The sequence below is a fragment of the Muntiacus reevesi genome, chromosome 2, assembly GCF_963930625.1.
Source record: "Muntiacus reevesi chromosome 2, mMunRee1.1, whole genome shotgun sequence".
Taxonomy (NCBI): domain Eukaryota; kingdom Metazoa; phylum Chordata; class Mammalia; order Artiodactyla; family Cervidae; genus Muntiacus; species Muntiacus reevesi.
Window position 1 is genome coordinate 93,634,836 of NC_089250.1, and position 16,294 is coordinate 93,651,129.

Consider the following 16,294-nt stretch of genomic DNA (forward strand, 5'->3'; position numbering starts at 1 on the left):
ATTAAGATTTTTTAAAAATAACTTGTTTTGAGCAATTTGATTCTGATGTTATTTGGTATCATTTCCTTTATGTTTCTTTAGTTTAGGGTTCATTGAGTTTCTTGGAACTATAGATTTATAGTTTTTTTTTTTTAAGTGTGGAAAGTTTTAGGTCATCATTTTGTTACTGAACAAAGTTTGTGTGTCTGATGGACAGTGAGGTCAAACAAACCAAAATGGTGGAGTTTGGAGCAGAGAAAGTTTTATTGCAGGGCAAAGCAAAGAGAACTTGTGGCTCATGCTCAAAATCCCCTAATTCCTCCATTGTTTTGGTGGAGAAGTTTTCCTTAAATTTGTTTATTTTTATTTATTAAAATTTTTCACTATACTAGGTATCTGTTGCTGCTCAGGCTTTCTCTAATTGTGGTGAGCGGTGGCTACTCTTCGTTGTGTTGTGTTGTGTGGGTTTCTTATTGTAGTAGCCTCTCTTGTTGTGGAGCACAGGCTCTAGTTGTGTGGGCTTTAGTAGCTGTGGTGTGTGGGCTCAGTAGTTGTGGCTTGAGGGCTCTGGCTCAGTAGTTGCAGTACACAGGCTTAGTTGCTCCATGGCATGTTGCTTCCCAGACCTGGGGTCAAATCCATGTCCCCTCACTGGCAGGTGGATTTTTAACCACTAGACCACCAGGGAAGCCTGAGAAGTTTTTATAAGCTAAATTTGAGATGAAGGCTTCAGGGTGTTTGACTTCGTTTTGATAGGTTGGTGGTGAGCTAGTGTAACCAAAATTCAGCCCCTGTACATTGGTACCAAATTGCATCTTGGAGATGGAGTTTTGGGTGAAGTATGAATAGCTATGGACTTCCCAGGTGGCCCTGGTGGTAAAGAATCCACGTGCTAATGCAGGAGCCGCAGGAGATGCAGTTTCGATGCCTGGGTTGGGAAGATCCCCTGGAGGAGGGCATGGCAATCCACTCCAGTATTCTTGCCTGAAAAATCCCATGTACAGAGGAGCCTTGCAGGCCACAGTCCAGTGGGTCACAAAGAGTTAGACGTGACTGAGCACACATACATGCAGACATAAATAGCTTTGTTGTTTTGCCAGGCAAAGGGGGCCACAGTAGGCAAATGCCCTTCAAACTGTGTCCCAACCTAGAGGAGGTAGTGAGGAACTTTTAGAGTGATGATCAGCGTGTGGACATTCTTCTGATTGTTTATTGGTGAGGTGAGTGGGAGTCAGCGTCAATCTTCTGGTTCCAACCAGTCTGGGATCTACATGCTTGAGGGCAGCATGTTGACTCAAACTAAAATACCCGGCCAGTACCCTGCTTGGGACTCGAACCCCCCCAGGCAAAACCCATAGTCTTCCAACTGAGATCACAGACTTGGTTTTAGGACCTAATGAAGCTAAGGTTCTTGATATCTCATCACAGGAAAAAGTTCAGTGAGAGACATAGCGATAGGTAAGAAGTGGATTTATTCGGAGAGAAACACACTCCACAGACAGAGTGTGGGTCATTGCAGAGGGTGAGTGCAGTGGCCTCGAAATGTGTGGTTAGCTTTTATGGCCTGGGTAATTTCGTAAGCTGATGAGTGGGAGGATTGTCCCACCTCTTTTTGGGAAGGGGTGAAGATTTCCAGGAATTGGGCTGCTGCCCACTTTTTGGTCTTTTGACAGCTGAACTTGGAACTGTCATGGTGCCTCGGTGTGTCATAGCTTGCTGATTGAGGATCATGGTCTAGTCATCAAAGTTGACTTGTCTGCCATCTTGAATTCATTTGATTCTAATCAGTTTATGTTGTAGTCTCTAGGCTCTGTCATTCTTTCAAAGGTTGTGCCCTGCCCCCTTCCCTCCTGTTTCACAACTGCTGAGCCCACTTGCTGCAACTGCTGAAGCCTGTGTGCCTAGAGCCTGTGCTCTGCAACAAGAGAAGCCACTGCAATGAGAAACCCGTGCACTGCAACTAGAGAATAGCCCCCACTTGCTGCAACTACAGAAAGCCTACATGCAGCAGCAGACTCACCACAGCCAAAAAATAAATGAGTAAGTTTTTTTTTTTTAAAAAGCAATTTAATGAAGAATCAGCAGACTCGTAGAAGACATATTCTCATTTTAGGTCTAGGACAGATCTTAATGCATGAATGGAGATTGGGATTATCTACCAGGAGTAGAGACAATACCAGGTAGATCTTTAGCCAGTCATGACTAAATAAGTGGTTTTTGACAGATTTATCCTTTAGACCATTTGGCCTTTGTAGACATTTTGATTGTCACGACTAGGGGCAGTACTACTGGTATTCAGTGGACAGAGGACAAGAATCTTGCTAAACGTACATTTTGTAGGATAGTTACCAAACCAAAAAATTATCTGGTCCCAAATGTCAATTTTTCTGCTGTTGAGAAGCCTAAATCCTGTGTTACCCGAAAATTGGGTTTGCCTCTTGAGGGGTGACGAGCCAAAAGACACAATCAAGCCAAAGATCAGGAGAAGGAAGGACTTATTACTTGTAGCAGGTGAGGAGAACACCAGGAAACTTTCTCAAAGCAGTGTCCCCCTGAACAGCAAAATTGGGGAAGTTTTAAGCTAAGGATACATGAATATTCATGAAGTGACTTGAACAAGTGAATTTAGCATAGAATTGGGGTAGAGGTTGATAGAATCCAAACTTTAGTTAATTGAAGTTGTGAGGGTCAGAAAAGGTCAACATTGTCATTCCTTTGGTTCCAGTTGATCTAGTTGTTGAGACCTTGAGGAGGGGTTAAATTATGCAAAACAGTTAAAGAAAGTGCCTCAGGCTGATCTTTATCATTGAAAGAGAACTGGGAGTCTTTACAACTGACCTCCCTGGGTGGCTCAGACAGTAAGTAGTCTCCCTTCAATGCCGGAGACCTGGGTTTGATCCCTGCATCAGGAAGATCCCCTGGAGAAGGAAATGGTAACCCACTCCAGTATATTTGCCTGAAGAATCCCCATGGACAGAGGAACCTGGCAGGCTAGTTTATGGGGTCACAAGGAGTCAGACTGAGTGACTAAGACTTTCACTTTACAACTGATTTACTGTTTCTGTTATTGTTATCTCTGACCTGATAAGAGTTTATTCTTTTGTTCCCTTGGGATTATTACTGAGACCTGTTGAAGGGCAAGCGTTGTGACCAGGCTTAGATTCCAAAATGGCTTAGGCCAAAAAATTGCTTGTCTTATGTCAGTAAAGTCCTGCCTAGTTCTCTTTCTTCTGAGACTCCCTACCCAATTTGATTACAGCTGGACTAACAAAAGATCTTGGAATAAAAAGAAGAGTAATTCCTGGCAAGATTTAAGAGAGGGTTAAAGTAGTTCTGGGCTTCCCTGGTGACTCAGTAAAGAATCTGCCTGCCATGCAGGAGTCCTGGGTTTGATCCCTGGATTGGGAAGATCCCCTGGAGAAGGGAATGGCTACCCACTCTAGTATTCTGGCCTGGAGAATTCCATGGACTATATAGTCTGTGGGGTCGCAAAGAGTTGGACACAACTGAACAACTTTCTCTCCCTAAAGTAGTTCTAAATAATTTTGCAGGGGGAGTTGCTACCATTAGCAATACCCACACCAACACCAAAAGGAATACAAGGTTTTGTGTCAAGAGAAGGATTAAGGTGGTGCTAGTGGTAAGGAGCCACCTGCCAGTGCAGGAGGCACAAGAGATGTGGGTTCAGTCTCTGGGTCAGGAAGATCCCCTTGAGGAAGAAATGGCAACACACGCTAGTATTCTTCCCTGGAGAATTCCAGGACAGAGGAACCTGGCGGGCTACAGTCCATGGGGTCACAAAGAGTCAGACACAGCTGAAGTGGTTTAGCATGCATGCACACATCTTCCAAGGCAAGGAAGCTAAGGAATGTACAAATGCTTCATAAGTATTATACACAAGCTATATATATTAGTGCTGTAAGCATTAGTGCTATATTCAGTCTATTACACAGGGCACCAGTGACCTCCATTTTAAATTACTTTGCTAAGTCGTGTGTTTAATTAATTGTGGAATTTGGCTTTGAGCCCAAATCCTAATCCCATTTTTTATCACTATACTATAAATCATGACTAAGAGACAAGAGTGAGAGAAATAATCGCTAAGGCACAAAAAGAGAATAGAAGAGTAATAGAGAAGTAGAAAACAAGATTAAGTTGCAGACTTGAGATTTGGGACAGTAAGCTAAAATACTACTGTGCAAAAGGCAGATGGGCAATTGTTGTTAATAAATAATTATTCCCCTGTTTTTTTCTTTTTTGTCACCACACTTGTGGGTTAGTATTCTAGGCCTGGAACTATCTACAGTGGAGATAATAACATTTACTTAAAACAGTTGGCTCAGTGCCTTGCAAATAATAGCACTTCTTCGTTGGAAGGCATCGTAGGTACTGGCCATGGTTATCAGTTAATGTATTTGTGCTTAAGTTCTCTGAGGATTGCTGATGTGATATTTTTATAAGCCTTGCAGATAGTTACTTGTCAGATGACCAATACTCTCAGTTCAACAGTAAACTCTGTAGCTTTTATTTTTTATACTTGTCTACTGAGAGAGAGTGCTGTTTTCAGAGAAACTTTGGGTATACTTTAGGATCACCTAGGAAACTTTTTTAAAAAAATATTTATTCTTTAGTTAGTTTGTTTGGTCACACCAGATCTTAGTTGTAGCATTGGTGGATCTTTGGTTGTATGTGAGATCTAGTTCCCTGACCAGGAATTGAACCCAGGCCCCCTGCATTGGGAGTGCACTGGCTTAGCCACTGGACCACCGTGGAAGTCCTCACCTCAGGAACTTTAAAAATGATGATGTTTCTGCTCATCCCAAACCAAAGCAGCCTTTAGGAACAGGACCGAAAGAAGGGGTACTCAAGCTTTTTTGCCTCTGTTTTTTAATTTTCACATTCATATTTTAAAATTGATATCCAAAATTTTATAAATTTAAAGAATTTTGTAGTATTAAATTTCTTGTATTTGTAAATATTGACTTAAAAAGATATGTCACCTCACTTCTTTAAATGTGAATAATAAGTTGTAATAACTGTAGTGCAACATGTGATAAACTTATCATTGGGAAGTTTCTCATCATTCTTTTTTGTCCTACTCTCTCCATAGAATTTTATCCCACTAACATATATTCATGCTTTAATGTCTTTTATTACCTTTTGAGAAGGAAATGGCAACCCACTCCAGTAGTTTTGCTTGGAAAATTCTATGGATGGAGGAGCCTGGTAGGCTAGAATCCATGGGATTGCAAAGAGTTGGACACAACTGAGTGACTTCATTTTGTACTTTGTACTTTATAATTCTCTGGAGCAAAGATATGTATATCTCTGTGGATTAAACTTTTAAGATTTCCTCTGTCCACAGGCTTTAAGTACTTAAAATTTCTGGACTGTGGGATCTTTATGTTCAGTTCAGTTCAGTTCAGTCGCTCAGTGGTGTCCAACTCTTTGTGACCCCATGAATCGCAGCACGCCAGGCCTCCCTGTCCATCACAAACTCCCGGAGTTTACTCAAACTCATGCCCATAGAGTCGGTGATGTCATCCAGCCATCTCATCCTCTGTCGTCCCCTTCTCCTCCTGCCCCCAATCCCTCCCAGCATCAGGGTTTTTCCAACGAGTCAACTCTTTGCACGAGGTGGCCAAAGTATTGGAGTTTCAGCTTCAGCATCAATCCTTCCAATGAACACCCAGGACTTATCTCCTTCAGGATGGGCTGGTTGGATCTCCTTGAAGTCCAAGGAACTCTCAAGAGTCTTCTCCAACACCACAGTTCAAAAGCATCAATTTTTCGACCCTCAGCTTTCTTCACAGTCCAACTCTCACATCCACACATGACCACTGGAAAAACCATAGCCTTGACCAGACCGACCTCTGTTGGCCAAGTGATGTCTCTGCTTTTTAATATGCTGTCTAGGTTGGTCATAACTTTCCTTCCAAGGAGTAAGCGTCTTTTAATTTCATGGCTGCAGTCACCATCTGCAGTGATTTTGGAGCCCCCCAAAATAAAGTCTGACACTGTTTCTGCTGTCTCCCCATCTATTTTCCATGAAATGATGGGACCAGATGCCATGATCTTAGTTTTCTGAATGTTAAGCTTTAAACCAACTTTTTCACTCTCCTCTTTCACTTTCATCAAGAGGCTTTTTAGTTCCTCTTTGCTTTCTACCATAAGGGTGGTGTCATCTGCATATCTGAGGTTATTGATATTTCTCCCAGCAATCTTGATTCCAGCTTGTGCTTCTTCCAGCCCAGCGTTTCTCATGATGTACTCTGCATATAAGTTAAATAAGTAGGGTGACAATATACAGCCTTGACGTACTCCTTTTCCTATTTGGAACCAGTCTGTTGTTCCATGTCCAATTCTAACTGTTGCTTCCTGACCTGCATACAGGTTTTCCAAGAGGCAGGTCAGGTGGTCTGGTACTCCCATCTCCTTCAGAATTTTCCACAGTTTATTGTGATCCACACAGTCAAAGGCTTGGCATAGTGAATAAAGCAGAAATAGATGTTTTTCTGGAACGCTCTTGCTTTTTTTATGATCCAGCAGATGCTGGCAATTTGATCTCTGGTTCCTCTGCCTTTTCTAAAACCAGCTTGAACATCTGGAAGTTCTCGGTTCACGTATTGCTGAAGCCTGGCTTGGAGAATTTTGAGCATTACCTTACTAGCGTGTGAGATGAGTGCAATTGTGCGATAGTTTGAGCATTCTTTGATATTGCCTTTCTTAGGGATGGGAATGAAAGCTGACCTTTTCCAGTCCTGTGGCCACTGCTGAGTTTTCCAAATTTTCTGGCATATTGAGTGCAGCACTTTCACAGAATCATCTTTCAGGATTTGAAATAGCTCAACTGGAATTCCATCACATCCACTAGCTTTGTTTGTAGTGATACTTTCTAAGGCCCACTTGACTTCACATTCCAGGATGTGTGGCTCTAGATGAGTGATCACACCATCGTGATTATCTGGGTCGTGAAGATCTTTTTTGTACAGTTCTTGTGTGTATTCGTGCCACCTCTTCTTAATATCTTCTGCTTCTGTTAGGTCCATACCATTTCTGTCCTTTATTGAGCCCATTTTTGCATGAAATGTTCCCTTGGTATCTCTAATTTTCTTGAAGAGATCTCTAGTCTTTCCCATTCTGTTGTTTTCCTCTATTTCTTTGCTTTGATCGCTGAGGAAGGCTTTCTTATCTTTCCTGGCTATTTGGAACTCTGCATTCAAATGAGAATATCTTTCCTTTTCTCCTTTGCTTTTTGCTTCTCTTCGTTTCACAGCTATTTGTAAGGCCTCCTCAGACAACCATTTTGCCTTTTTGCATTTCTTTTCCATGGGGAGGATCTTGATTCTTGTCTCCTGTACAGTGTCACGAACCTCTGTCCATAGTTCATCAGACTCTCTGTCTATCAGATCTAGTCCCTTAAATCTGTTTCTCACTTCCACTGTATAGTCATAACGGATTTTATTTAGGTCATACTTGAATGGTCTAGTGGTTTTCCCTATTTTCTTCAGTTTAAGTCTGAATTTGGCAATAAGGAGTTCATGATCTGAGCCACAGTCAGCTTCTGGTCTTGTTTTTGCTGACCGTATAGAGCTTCTCCATCTTCGGCTGCAAAGAATATAATCAATCTGATTTCGGTTGACCATCTGGTGATGTCCATGTGTAGGGTCTTCTCTTGTGTTGTTGGAAGAGGGTGTTTGCTATGACCAGTGCATTCTCTTGGCAAAAACTCTGTTAGCCTTTGCCCTGCTTCATTCCATACTCCAAGGCCAAATTTGCCTGTTACCCCAGGTGTTTCTTGACTTCCTACTTTTGCATTCCAGTCCCCTATAATGAAAAGGACATCTTTTTTGGGTGTTAGTTCTAAAAGGTCTTGTAGGTCTTCATAGAACTGTTCAACTTCAGCTTCTTCAGTGTTACTGGTTGGGGCATAGGCTTGGATGGGCCGAGAGGAGCTACTCCACATTCAAGGTCAGGAGGGGCAGCCGTGAGAAGATACCCTTCGTCCAAGGTAAGGAGCAGCGGCTGTGCTTTGCTGGAACAGCCGTGGAGAGATACTCCACGTCCAACATAAGAGAAACCCAAGTAAAAGGGTAGGTGTTGCGAGAAGGCATCAGAGGACAGACACACTAAAAGCATAATCACAGAAAACTAGCCAATCTGATCCCAGGACCGAAGTCTTGTCTAACTCAGTGAAACTAAGCCATGCCGTGTGGGGCCACCCAAGATGGTCTGGTTATGGTGGAGAGGTCTGACAGAATCTGGCCCACTGGAGAAGGGAATGGCAAACCACTTCAGTATTCTTACCTTGAGAACCCCATCAACAGTATGAGAAGGCAAAATGATAGGATACTGAAAGAGGAATTCCCCATGTTGGTAGGTGCCTAATATGCTGCTGGAGATCAGTGGAGAAATAACTCCAGAAAGAATGAGGGGATGGAGCCAAAGCAAAAGCAATACCCAGTTGTGGATGGGACTGGTGATAGAAGCAAGGTCCGATGCTGTAAAGAGCGATATTGCATAGGAACCTGGAATGTTAGGTCCATGAATCAAGGCAAATTGGAAGTGGTCAGACAGGAGATGGCAAGAGTGAATGTCGACATTCTAGGAATCAGCAAACTAAAATGGACTGGAATGGGATCTTTATAGTACTTGTTAAAACACAGTTAATACAAGCAGTATACATATTTTAAAGCTTTAAGCCCACAAAACCTAAATTTCCATTGATAGGTGGGTGAGAGGATAAACTAAATATGGTATGTTTATACAATGGAATACACATTAATAAAAAAGAAATGAAGTACTTATATTAATATATACATTAGTATGAATGAACTTCAAAAGCATCATCCTGATTGAAAGAAGCCAGACATAAAAGAGTGTATACTCTATGTTTCTGTTTATTTAAAAATCCTGGAAAATGCAAACCAACTCTATGGTGACAAAGAGCAGGCTGATAGTTGCTTGGGACTAGCAGTGGAGGGAGGCATGGACTGCAAAGGAATGGGACATAGAGTTCTGTGGTGTTCCAATGGTTAAGACTCCAAACTTCCAATGCAGGGAGCATGGGTTCAACTCCTGGTTGGAGAATTAAGATCCCACACGCTACACAGTGTGGCCAAAAAAAGGAGGGGGGATGCTTAGAGGATGATGGAGATATTCTAGAACTTGAGTATAGTAGTGAGGTCACAGGCATCATCATTTATCAAAATTAATTGAATTGTACAGTTTAAATTATACATCAATAAGGTCAACAACATATTGCAAGTTTTTATAAGTAGTGAAATGTACAGCTTTATTGGAAATATGCTGAAGAATAAGTTCAGTCACTCAGTCTTGTCTGACTCTTTGTGACCCCATGGACTGCATTACTCCAGGCTTCCCTGTCCATCACCAACTCCTGGAGCTTGCTCAAACTCAAGTCCATCAAGTCGATGATGCCATTCAATTGTCTCATCCTCTGTTGTCCCCTTCTCCTCCTGCCCTCAGTCTTTCCCAGCATCAGGGTCTTTTCCAGTGAGTCAGTTCTTCACATCAGATGGCCAGAATATTGCAGTTTCAGCTTTAGCATCAGTCCTTCCAGTGAATATTCAAGACTGATTTCCTTTAGCATTGATTGGTTGGATCTCCTTGCAATCCATGGGACTCTCAAGAGTCTTCTCCCACATCACAGTTCAAAAGCATCAATTATTCAGTGCTCAGCTTTCTTTATAGTCCAACTCTCACATCCATACATGACTACTGGAAGAACCATGGCTTTGACTAGATGGACTTTTATTGGCAAAGTAATGTCTCTGCTTTTTTTTTTTTTTTTTTTTTTTTTTTAGTTCTACCACTTTATTGCTACCAACCCATTTCCCTCCACCCTCATGCACACATGCTCAGTCATGTAATCCCATGGAATTCAGCCCGCCAGACTCCTCTGTCCGTGGACTTTTCCAGGCAAGAATACTGGAGTGGGTTGCCATTTCCTTCTCCATGTCTCTGCTTTTTAATATGCTATCTAGGTTGGTCATAGCTTTTCTTCCAAGGAGCAAGTGTCTCTTAATTTCACGGCTGTAGTCACCATCTGCAGTGATTTTTGGAGCCCCCAAAAATAAAGTCTGTCACTATTTCCACTGTTTCCCCATCTATTTGCCATTAAGTGATGGGACCAGATGCCATGATCTTAGTTTTTTGAATGTTGAGTTTTAAGCCTGCTTGTTTACTCTCCTCTTTCACTTTCATCAAGAGGCACTTTAGTTCCTCTTCACTCTTTGCCATAAGGATGGTGTTATCTGTGTATCTGAGGTTATTGATATTTCTCTGGGAATTCTTGATTCCAGCTTGCGCTTCATCTAGACTGGCATTTCATATGATGTACTCTACATATATGTTAAATATGCAGGATGACAATATACAGCCTTGATGTACTCCTTTCCCAATTTGGAACCAGTTTGTTGTTCCATGTCTGGTTCTACTTCTTGACCTGCGTACAGATTTCTCAGGAGGCAGGTCAGGTGGTCTGGTATTCTGATCTCTTGAAGAATTTTCCACAGTTTGTTGTGATCTACACAATCAAATGCTTTGGTGTAATCAATAATGCAGAAGTAGATGTTTTTCTGGAATTCTCTTGCTTTTTCTATAATCCAGCATATGTTGGCAATTTGATCTCTGGTTCCTCTGCCTTTTCTAAATCCAGCTTGAACATCTGGAAGTTCATGGTTTATGTTCTGTTGAAGCCTGGCTTGGAGAATTTTGAGCATTACTTTGCTAGCGTGTTAGATGAGTGCAGTTATGCATTAGTTTGAACATTCTTTGTCATTGCCCTTCTTTGGGATTGGAATGAAAACTGACCTTTTCCAGTCCTGTGGCCATTGCGGAGTTTTCCAAATTTGCTGGCATAGTGAGTGCAGCACTTTCACAGCATCATCTTTCAGGATTTGAAATAACTCAACTGGAATTCCATCACCTCCACTAACTTTGTTGGTAGTGATGCTTCCTAAGGCCCACCTGATTTCACATTCCAGAATATCTGGCTCTAGGTCAGTGATCACACCATCTTGGTTATCTGGGTCCTAAAGATCTTTTTTGTATAGTTCCTCTGTATTTTCTTGCCCCCTCTTAATATCTTCTGCTTCTCTTAGGTCCATACCATTTCTGTCCTTTATTGAGCCCATCTTTGCATGAAATGTTCCCTTGGTATCTCTGATTTTCTTGAAGATATCTGTAGTCTTTCCCATTCTATTATTTTCCTCTATTTCTTTGCATTGATCACTGAAGACTTTCTTATCTCTCCTTGCTATTCTTTGGAACTCTTCATTCACATGGGTGTATCTTTCCCAGAGGAATAAATCCCTACTCAAAGTAGTAAAAGTCTTATTTTTGAATCAAAGTTAATAGGCTACTTTTAATAGGTAGATTCATCTCCTCTCCTCCCCCATTTCATTTTCTGACTCATTTCCTGTTGTACCCCAACTCATCTGATTCTACTCATGTTACACCCACCAGGCAGTATGTCTACTTCTGGAGCATGCTTCTTTTCTCTGAGTCTTTTCTCAAATGTCATCTTTTCAATGATACCCATCCTAAACACCTTCTAAATTGGCAAATTCCATCCCCACATTCCCATTTCTTCTATTGTTTTTTATTTTCCTTTATTCTGTAGACGTTAACTCCTTTGAAAAATGATATAATTACTCATTATGTGTAGTATTTATTGCCATATAAACTCCAGGAAGGCAGCAGTCTTTCTTTTGTTCTCTGTTGTCCCTAGAGTTGTGCCTGGCTCTTGCTCAGTCCCCCAAAAGTGTTGAATAAAAGAATGAATTAAAGTAGACTTAAAACTGAAGACTGGGGACTTCCCTGGTAGTCCAATGGTTAAGACTCTGTGCTTCCAATGCAGGGGGCACTGATTCGATCTCTGGTTGGAAAACTAAGATCCTATAAGCCAAAAAAAGCACCTCTGTGCTTGTGATAGTTAGGCAACTCTGTCAATATACCAAAAATCACTGAATTGCACAAGAATAATAAGTGAATTGTATGCTATGTAAATTATAACACAATTAAAAAGAAAAAAGTTTAAGAACTAAAAAAGAAATTATAAAACTGAAGACTTTCAAATTAGTATATATTTGGGTCAATAGGATCCCTGCTTATAAACATTTTAAACCCTTACTGGGATTTCTATGAGGGTACCCTGTCTGAAACAAACAAACAAAAAACCCAAACAACCTTCAGTTCAAAGAGGTCAACTCGGTGCTTTTGAGATAAAACAAGCAGGTTATAAATGCCATGGAATTCAGGAGTACTCAGTATAACCATCTGATGAACCAATACAGGGTCTTGGATATGAGGTGGAATTCCCTACAACTCAGCACTGACCCTTCTTCCTCACAATGAGAGTACCAGACTTAGGAGGAAAAATAAATTTGAGGGAAAATTAAGTTTAGGATGGTTGAATAGATGTGTTGAGTTGCCCAACCTGAAGTAACATACCATTATCTGGGGGAACAAAATTCCCAGAAGCTCTGTAAATAGATGGTTCTTCATATAAACCAAGAGCAAGGACTTCCCTGGGGGTCCAGTCATTTAGAGTCCAGACTTCTAATGCAAGGGGCATAGGTCTGATCCCTGATCAGAGAACTAAGATCCTACATGCTGCGCCAAAAAAAGGAAAAAAAAAAAAAACCAAAAACTGAAAGAGCAGATCAGGTGTGAAGCAGAATAGGGGACATCTCTGAGGTAGAAGGGGTGGGGCCAAGGATGTTGGACTTCCTATGGGGCTTCCGTTACATTCCCGCTCCTTCTTTGTGTAACACAAGAGCTTTGTGCTTTTAGTCAAGACGCTAAAACCTACTTTGTCAGAGCTTTTATTATTTCCCAAATCAAAGGAACCTCCACCTTTGACACAGAAGTATCATAGCTTAGGTAGATTTCTAGACTACATGTGCTAAGCACTGAAGCCCTATAAATGGAGATGATGTTAGTACTGGGTCAGGAGAAACTGTCCCAGCTGTGGGGTTATTGTCAGCATTTAAAGGGCTTAGTGAACTCTGGAATAGATCAGTTAGACAGAGTCTCTAGGAAGTCAGACCCAATAGCCCAATTAAGGGTAGGGTGCAGGTGAAATATACCATATTCAGAGGCAATGGAGATAGCAGGCAATACTCAGAGACAGGTAGATGCAACAGTAATGCCATAGGAAGCCATTTCTTAGATATTGAGGGCAAAGACTGGGCAGTGTGTCAAGAAGGGTGGGGTGATAGCGAGGACCCCCAGTTCTAGCACAGCTATCGAGACACTCTGATGGAATATTAGCCATAAAAAGGAATGAAATTGGGTCATTTGTGGAGAAGTGGATGAACCTAGAGTCTGTCATACAGAGTGAAATAAGTCAGAGAAACAAATATTGCATATTAACACATACATATGGACTCTAGAAAAATGGTACAGAGAAGCCCATTTCCAGGGCAGGAATTGAGACCAAGATGCAGAGAACAGAGTTGTGTATACCGTCAGGGGAGGCGGGAAGGGGAGAGTGGGACAAACTGGGAGAGTAGGATTGACATAAATACACTACCATGTGTAGAACAGATAGCTAGTGGGAACCTGATGTATAGCACCTGCAGCTCAGCTTGGTGCTCTTTGATGACCTAGAGGAGTGGGATGGGTGGTGGGGAGAGGTGGCAGAGAGGTCCAAGAAGGAGGGGATATATGTACACATACAGCTGATTTACTTCATTGTATAGCAGAAACTTAATACTGTAAAGCAGTTGTCCCTCCACTCCCCCCAAGCGACACTGTAGTTGCAGGGGCTGTCTGGGAGCCCTCCAATATGTAGGGAAAATTCTGAGAGCACTGGGGTGGCCACTGAGTGTTCATATTTTCAGACCATTTACTCCTGAAATTAGATAGTATTGGGGAGATTTGAATTCAGGATGGATTTCATTTAGGGTCAGAAGTCTAACTTTGACAATAATATTGAGAGTCGGCATGGCATTGTGAGACTAGCACTTAGCTTATAGTCTTGTTTGAAGATTAAATTAGTTATAAAGCATTTAGAACAGTACTTTGCATCGTGAGTGCTACTTATCAGGAATAGTATCTTATAATAGAAATTTTGAAAATGCATTGCCTATGTTCTCATTTAGTATTTAATATTATATTTTCCTGAATAAAATATAAATTTAGCAAGTTCAGATGGTAAATAATCTGCCTGCAATTCAGGAGACACAGGTTTGATTCCTGGGTCAGGAAGATCCCCTGGAGAAGGGAATGGCTACCCACTCCAGTATTCTTACCTGAAGAATTCCATGAACAGAGGAGCCTGGTGGGCTACAGTCAATGGGGTCGAAAAGAGTTGGACACGACTGAGCGCTAACTTTTTAATTGTGGTTTAGTCCATGAATATTGATGGTTTTGAAAAATATTACAAGAAATTTCCTGGCAGTCCAGTGGTTAGGACTCCATACTTTCACTGCTGAGGGTGAAGGTTTGATCCCTGGTTGAGGAACTAAGATCTTGAAAGCCACAAGGCATGGCCAAACAAAAATAAATAAATTGAAAAATATTATAGAGCTGATGAAAAGAATGATGAATAGTGGTATAAGAAAAATGTATGTATGTTACATATGTATTTACACTTTTGTTTTATCTGAATCACATCCAAGGATAGCAAAAGAAATTGTATCTAAAGATAACAAAACTTTTTTTAAGTCAAAAACAAATGGCAAAAGACAACTAATATTGAAATAGACTTCAAGAAAAGAAGATAATTGACAATAATGAAGCTACAATACTCATAGACATGAACTACAGTATATATAATACACAGAATTGTGTAAATGATCTTTTAAGGGAATATCTATCTCATGAGTTCAATGAGAAAAAAACTGTCACCATCTAAATTATTGTTGTTGTTTAGTCATTAAGTTGTGTCCGACTCTTGTGACCCCATGGACTGTAGCCTGCCAGGCTCCTCTCCATGGGATTTTCTAGGTAAGAATACTGGATTGAGTTGCCATTTCCTTCTTCAGGGGATCTTCTCAATCCAGGAATCAAATCATCATTTTCCTGCATAGCAGATGGTCTCCTGCATTGCAGGCAGACTCTTTACCACTGAGCCACCAGGGAAGCCCCACCATCTACATAGAAGTAGGCAAAACATCCTTTAGCCATAAACTGGGCAACCAATTGTTTTGTGCTCATAGGTCCAACTTTCCATCTGTGAATAACTCTGGGTGACCAGCAATTAATTACCTCTGTTGTTTCTGTTACAATTACTATAAAATGATATAGATAACCTCAAGCTCAAAAGAACAAAAATATGAACAGTTGTGGAAGGGCTTGCTTCCATGAGCAAGTTTTTCAGTGAACAGTAGCCACATTTTAGGGCTCTTTTGAGCTTGAGCTTGAGACCAGATGATGTGTCTGGATTGCCCTCTCGTAGATCCTCATGGATTCAACTCTGAAGCCTTTAGTTCATCCCAGATGCTACTTCTGCATTGCAGGAAGATTCTTTACCACTGAGTTACCAGGGAAACCCAGAGCACGAAGTATATAGGAAATTCCTGTACCTGTCTCTCAAATTTGCAATGAACTTAAAACTGTTCTAAAATAGAAAGTCTATTTAAAAAACAGAAATCTCTACTAATTCTGGGTTCAACTCTATACCTACTGAGTCACAATCTCTAAGAGAAGATCCCTTAAATTTTCATTTTCAGCAAGTAACTGATGACTCCTATTCCCATTTAATATGTAATCTACTTCACTAGAGGACACTGATGTGCAGCTTCTTCCACCGAGGCTGCCCAGTTCAGGAAAGCTCAGTCCCCAGCTGGGTAAGAGGCCAAAGGCATCAGAGGTGGACAACAAATACTTCCTGCTAGCAAATACTCTTCCTCTCTCCCTTACATTAGCCTCGAATGGTGGTGTAATACACATGTTGTTCTGCAGCTTGATTTTTTGTTGTTGTTATTTTGCATTTAGCAATGTATCAGGACATAGAGAACTTTTTCTTTTTTTTTTTGAAGACTTCCCTGGTGGTCCAGTGGTTAAGAATCCACCTGCTATTGCAGGGGACACAGGTCTGATCCCTGGTCCAGGAAGAACCCACATGCTGCAGGGCAGCCAAGCTGGTGTGCCACAACTATTGAGCCCACACTGTGAAGCTTGTGCTCCACAACAAGAGAAGCCACTGCAGTGTGCAATGAGAAGCCTGGGCACTGCAACAAAGAGTAGCTCCTGCTTGCCAAAACTAGAGAAAGCCCTCACCTAGCAACAAAGACCCAGCACAGCCAAATATAAAAATTAAAGACTATGCTGTATTCCACTG

At 41.3% G+C, this 16,294-nt stretch overlaps 1 protein-coding gene across 1 annotated transcript in view; it reads left to right on the forward strand.

Moving 5' to 3' along the window:
• BICC1 (BicC family RNA binding protein 1) overlaps window positions 1-16,294 on the forward strand; it is a 477,034-nt gene that overhangs the window by 4,948 nt on the left and 455,792 nt on the right. Inside the window, exon 2 of the mRNA XM_065922373.1 lies at window positions 1,787-2,019. Coding sequence (XP_065778445.1) covers window positions 2,016-2,019 — 4 coding nt within the window. The 5' untranslated portion in view covers window positions 1,787-2,015. The remainder of the gene's footprint in view (window positions 1-1,786; window positions 2,020-16,294) is intronic.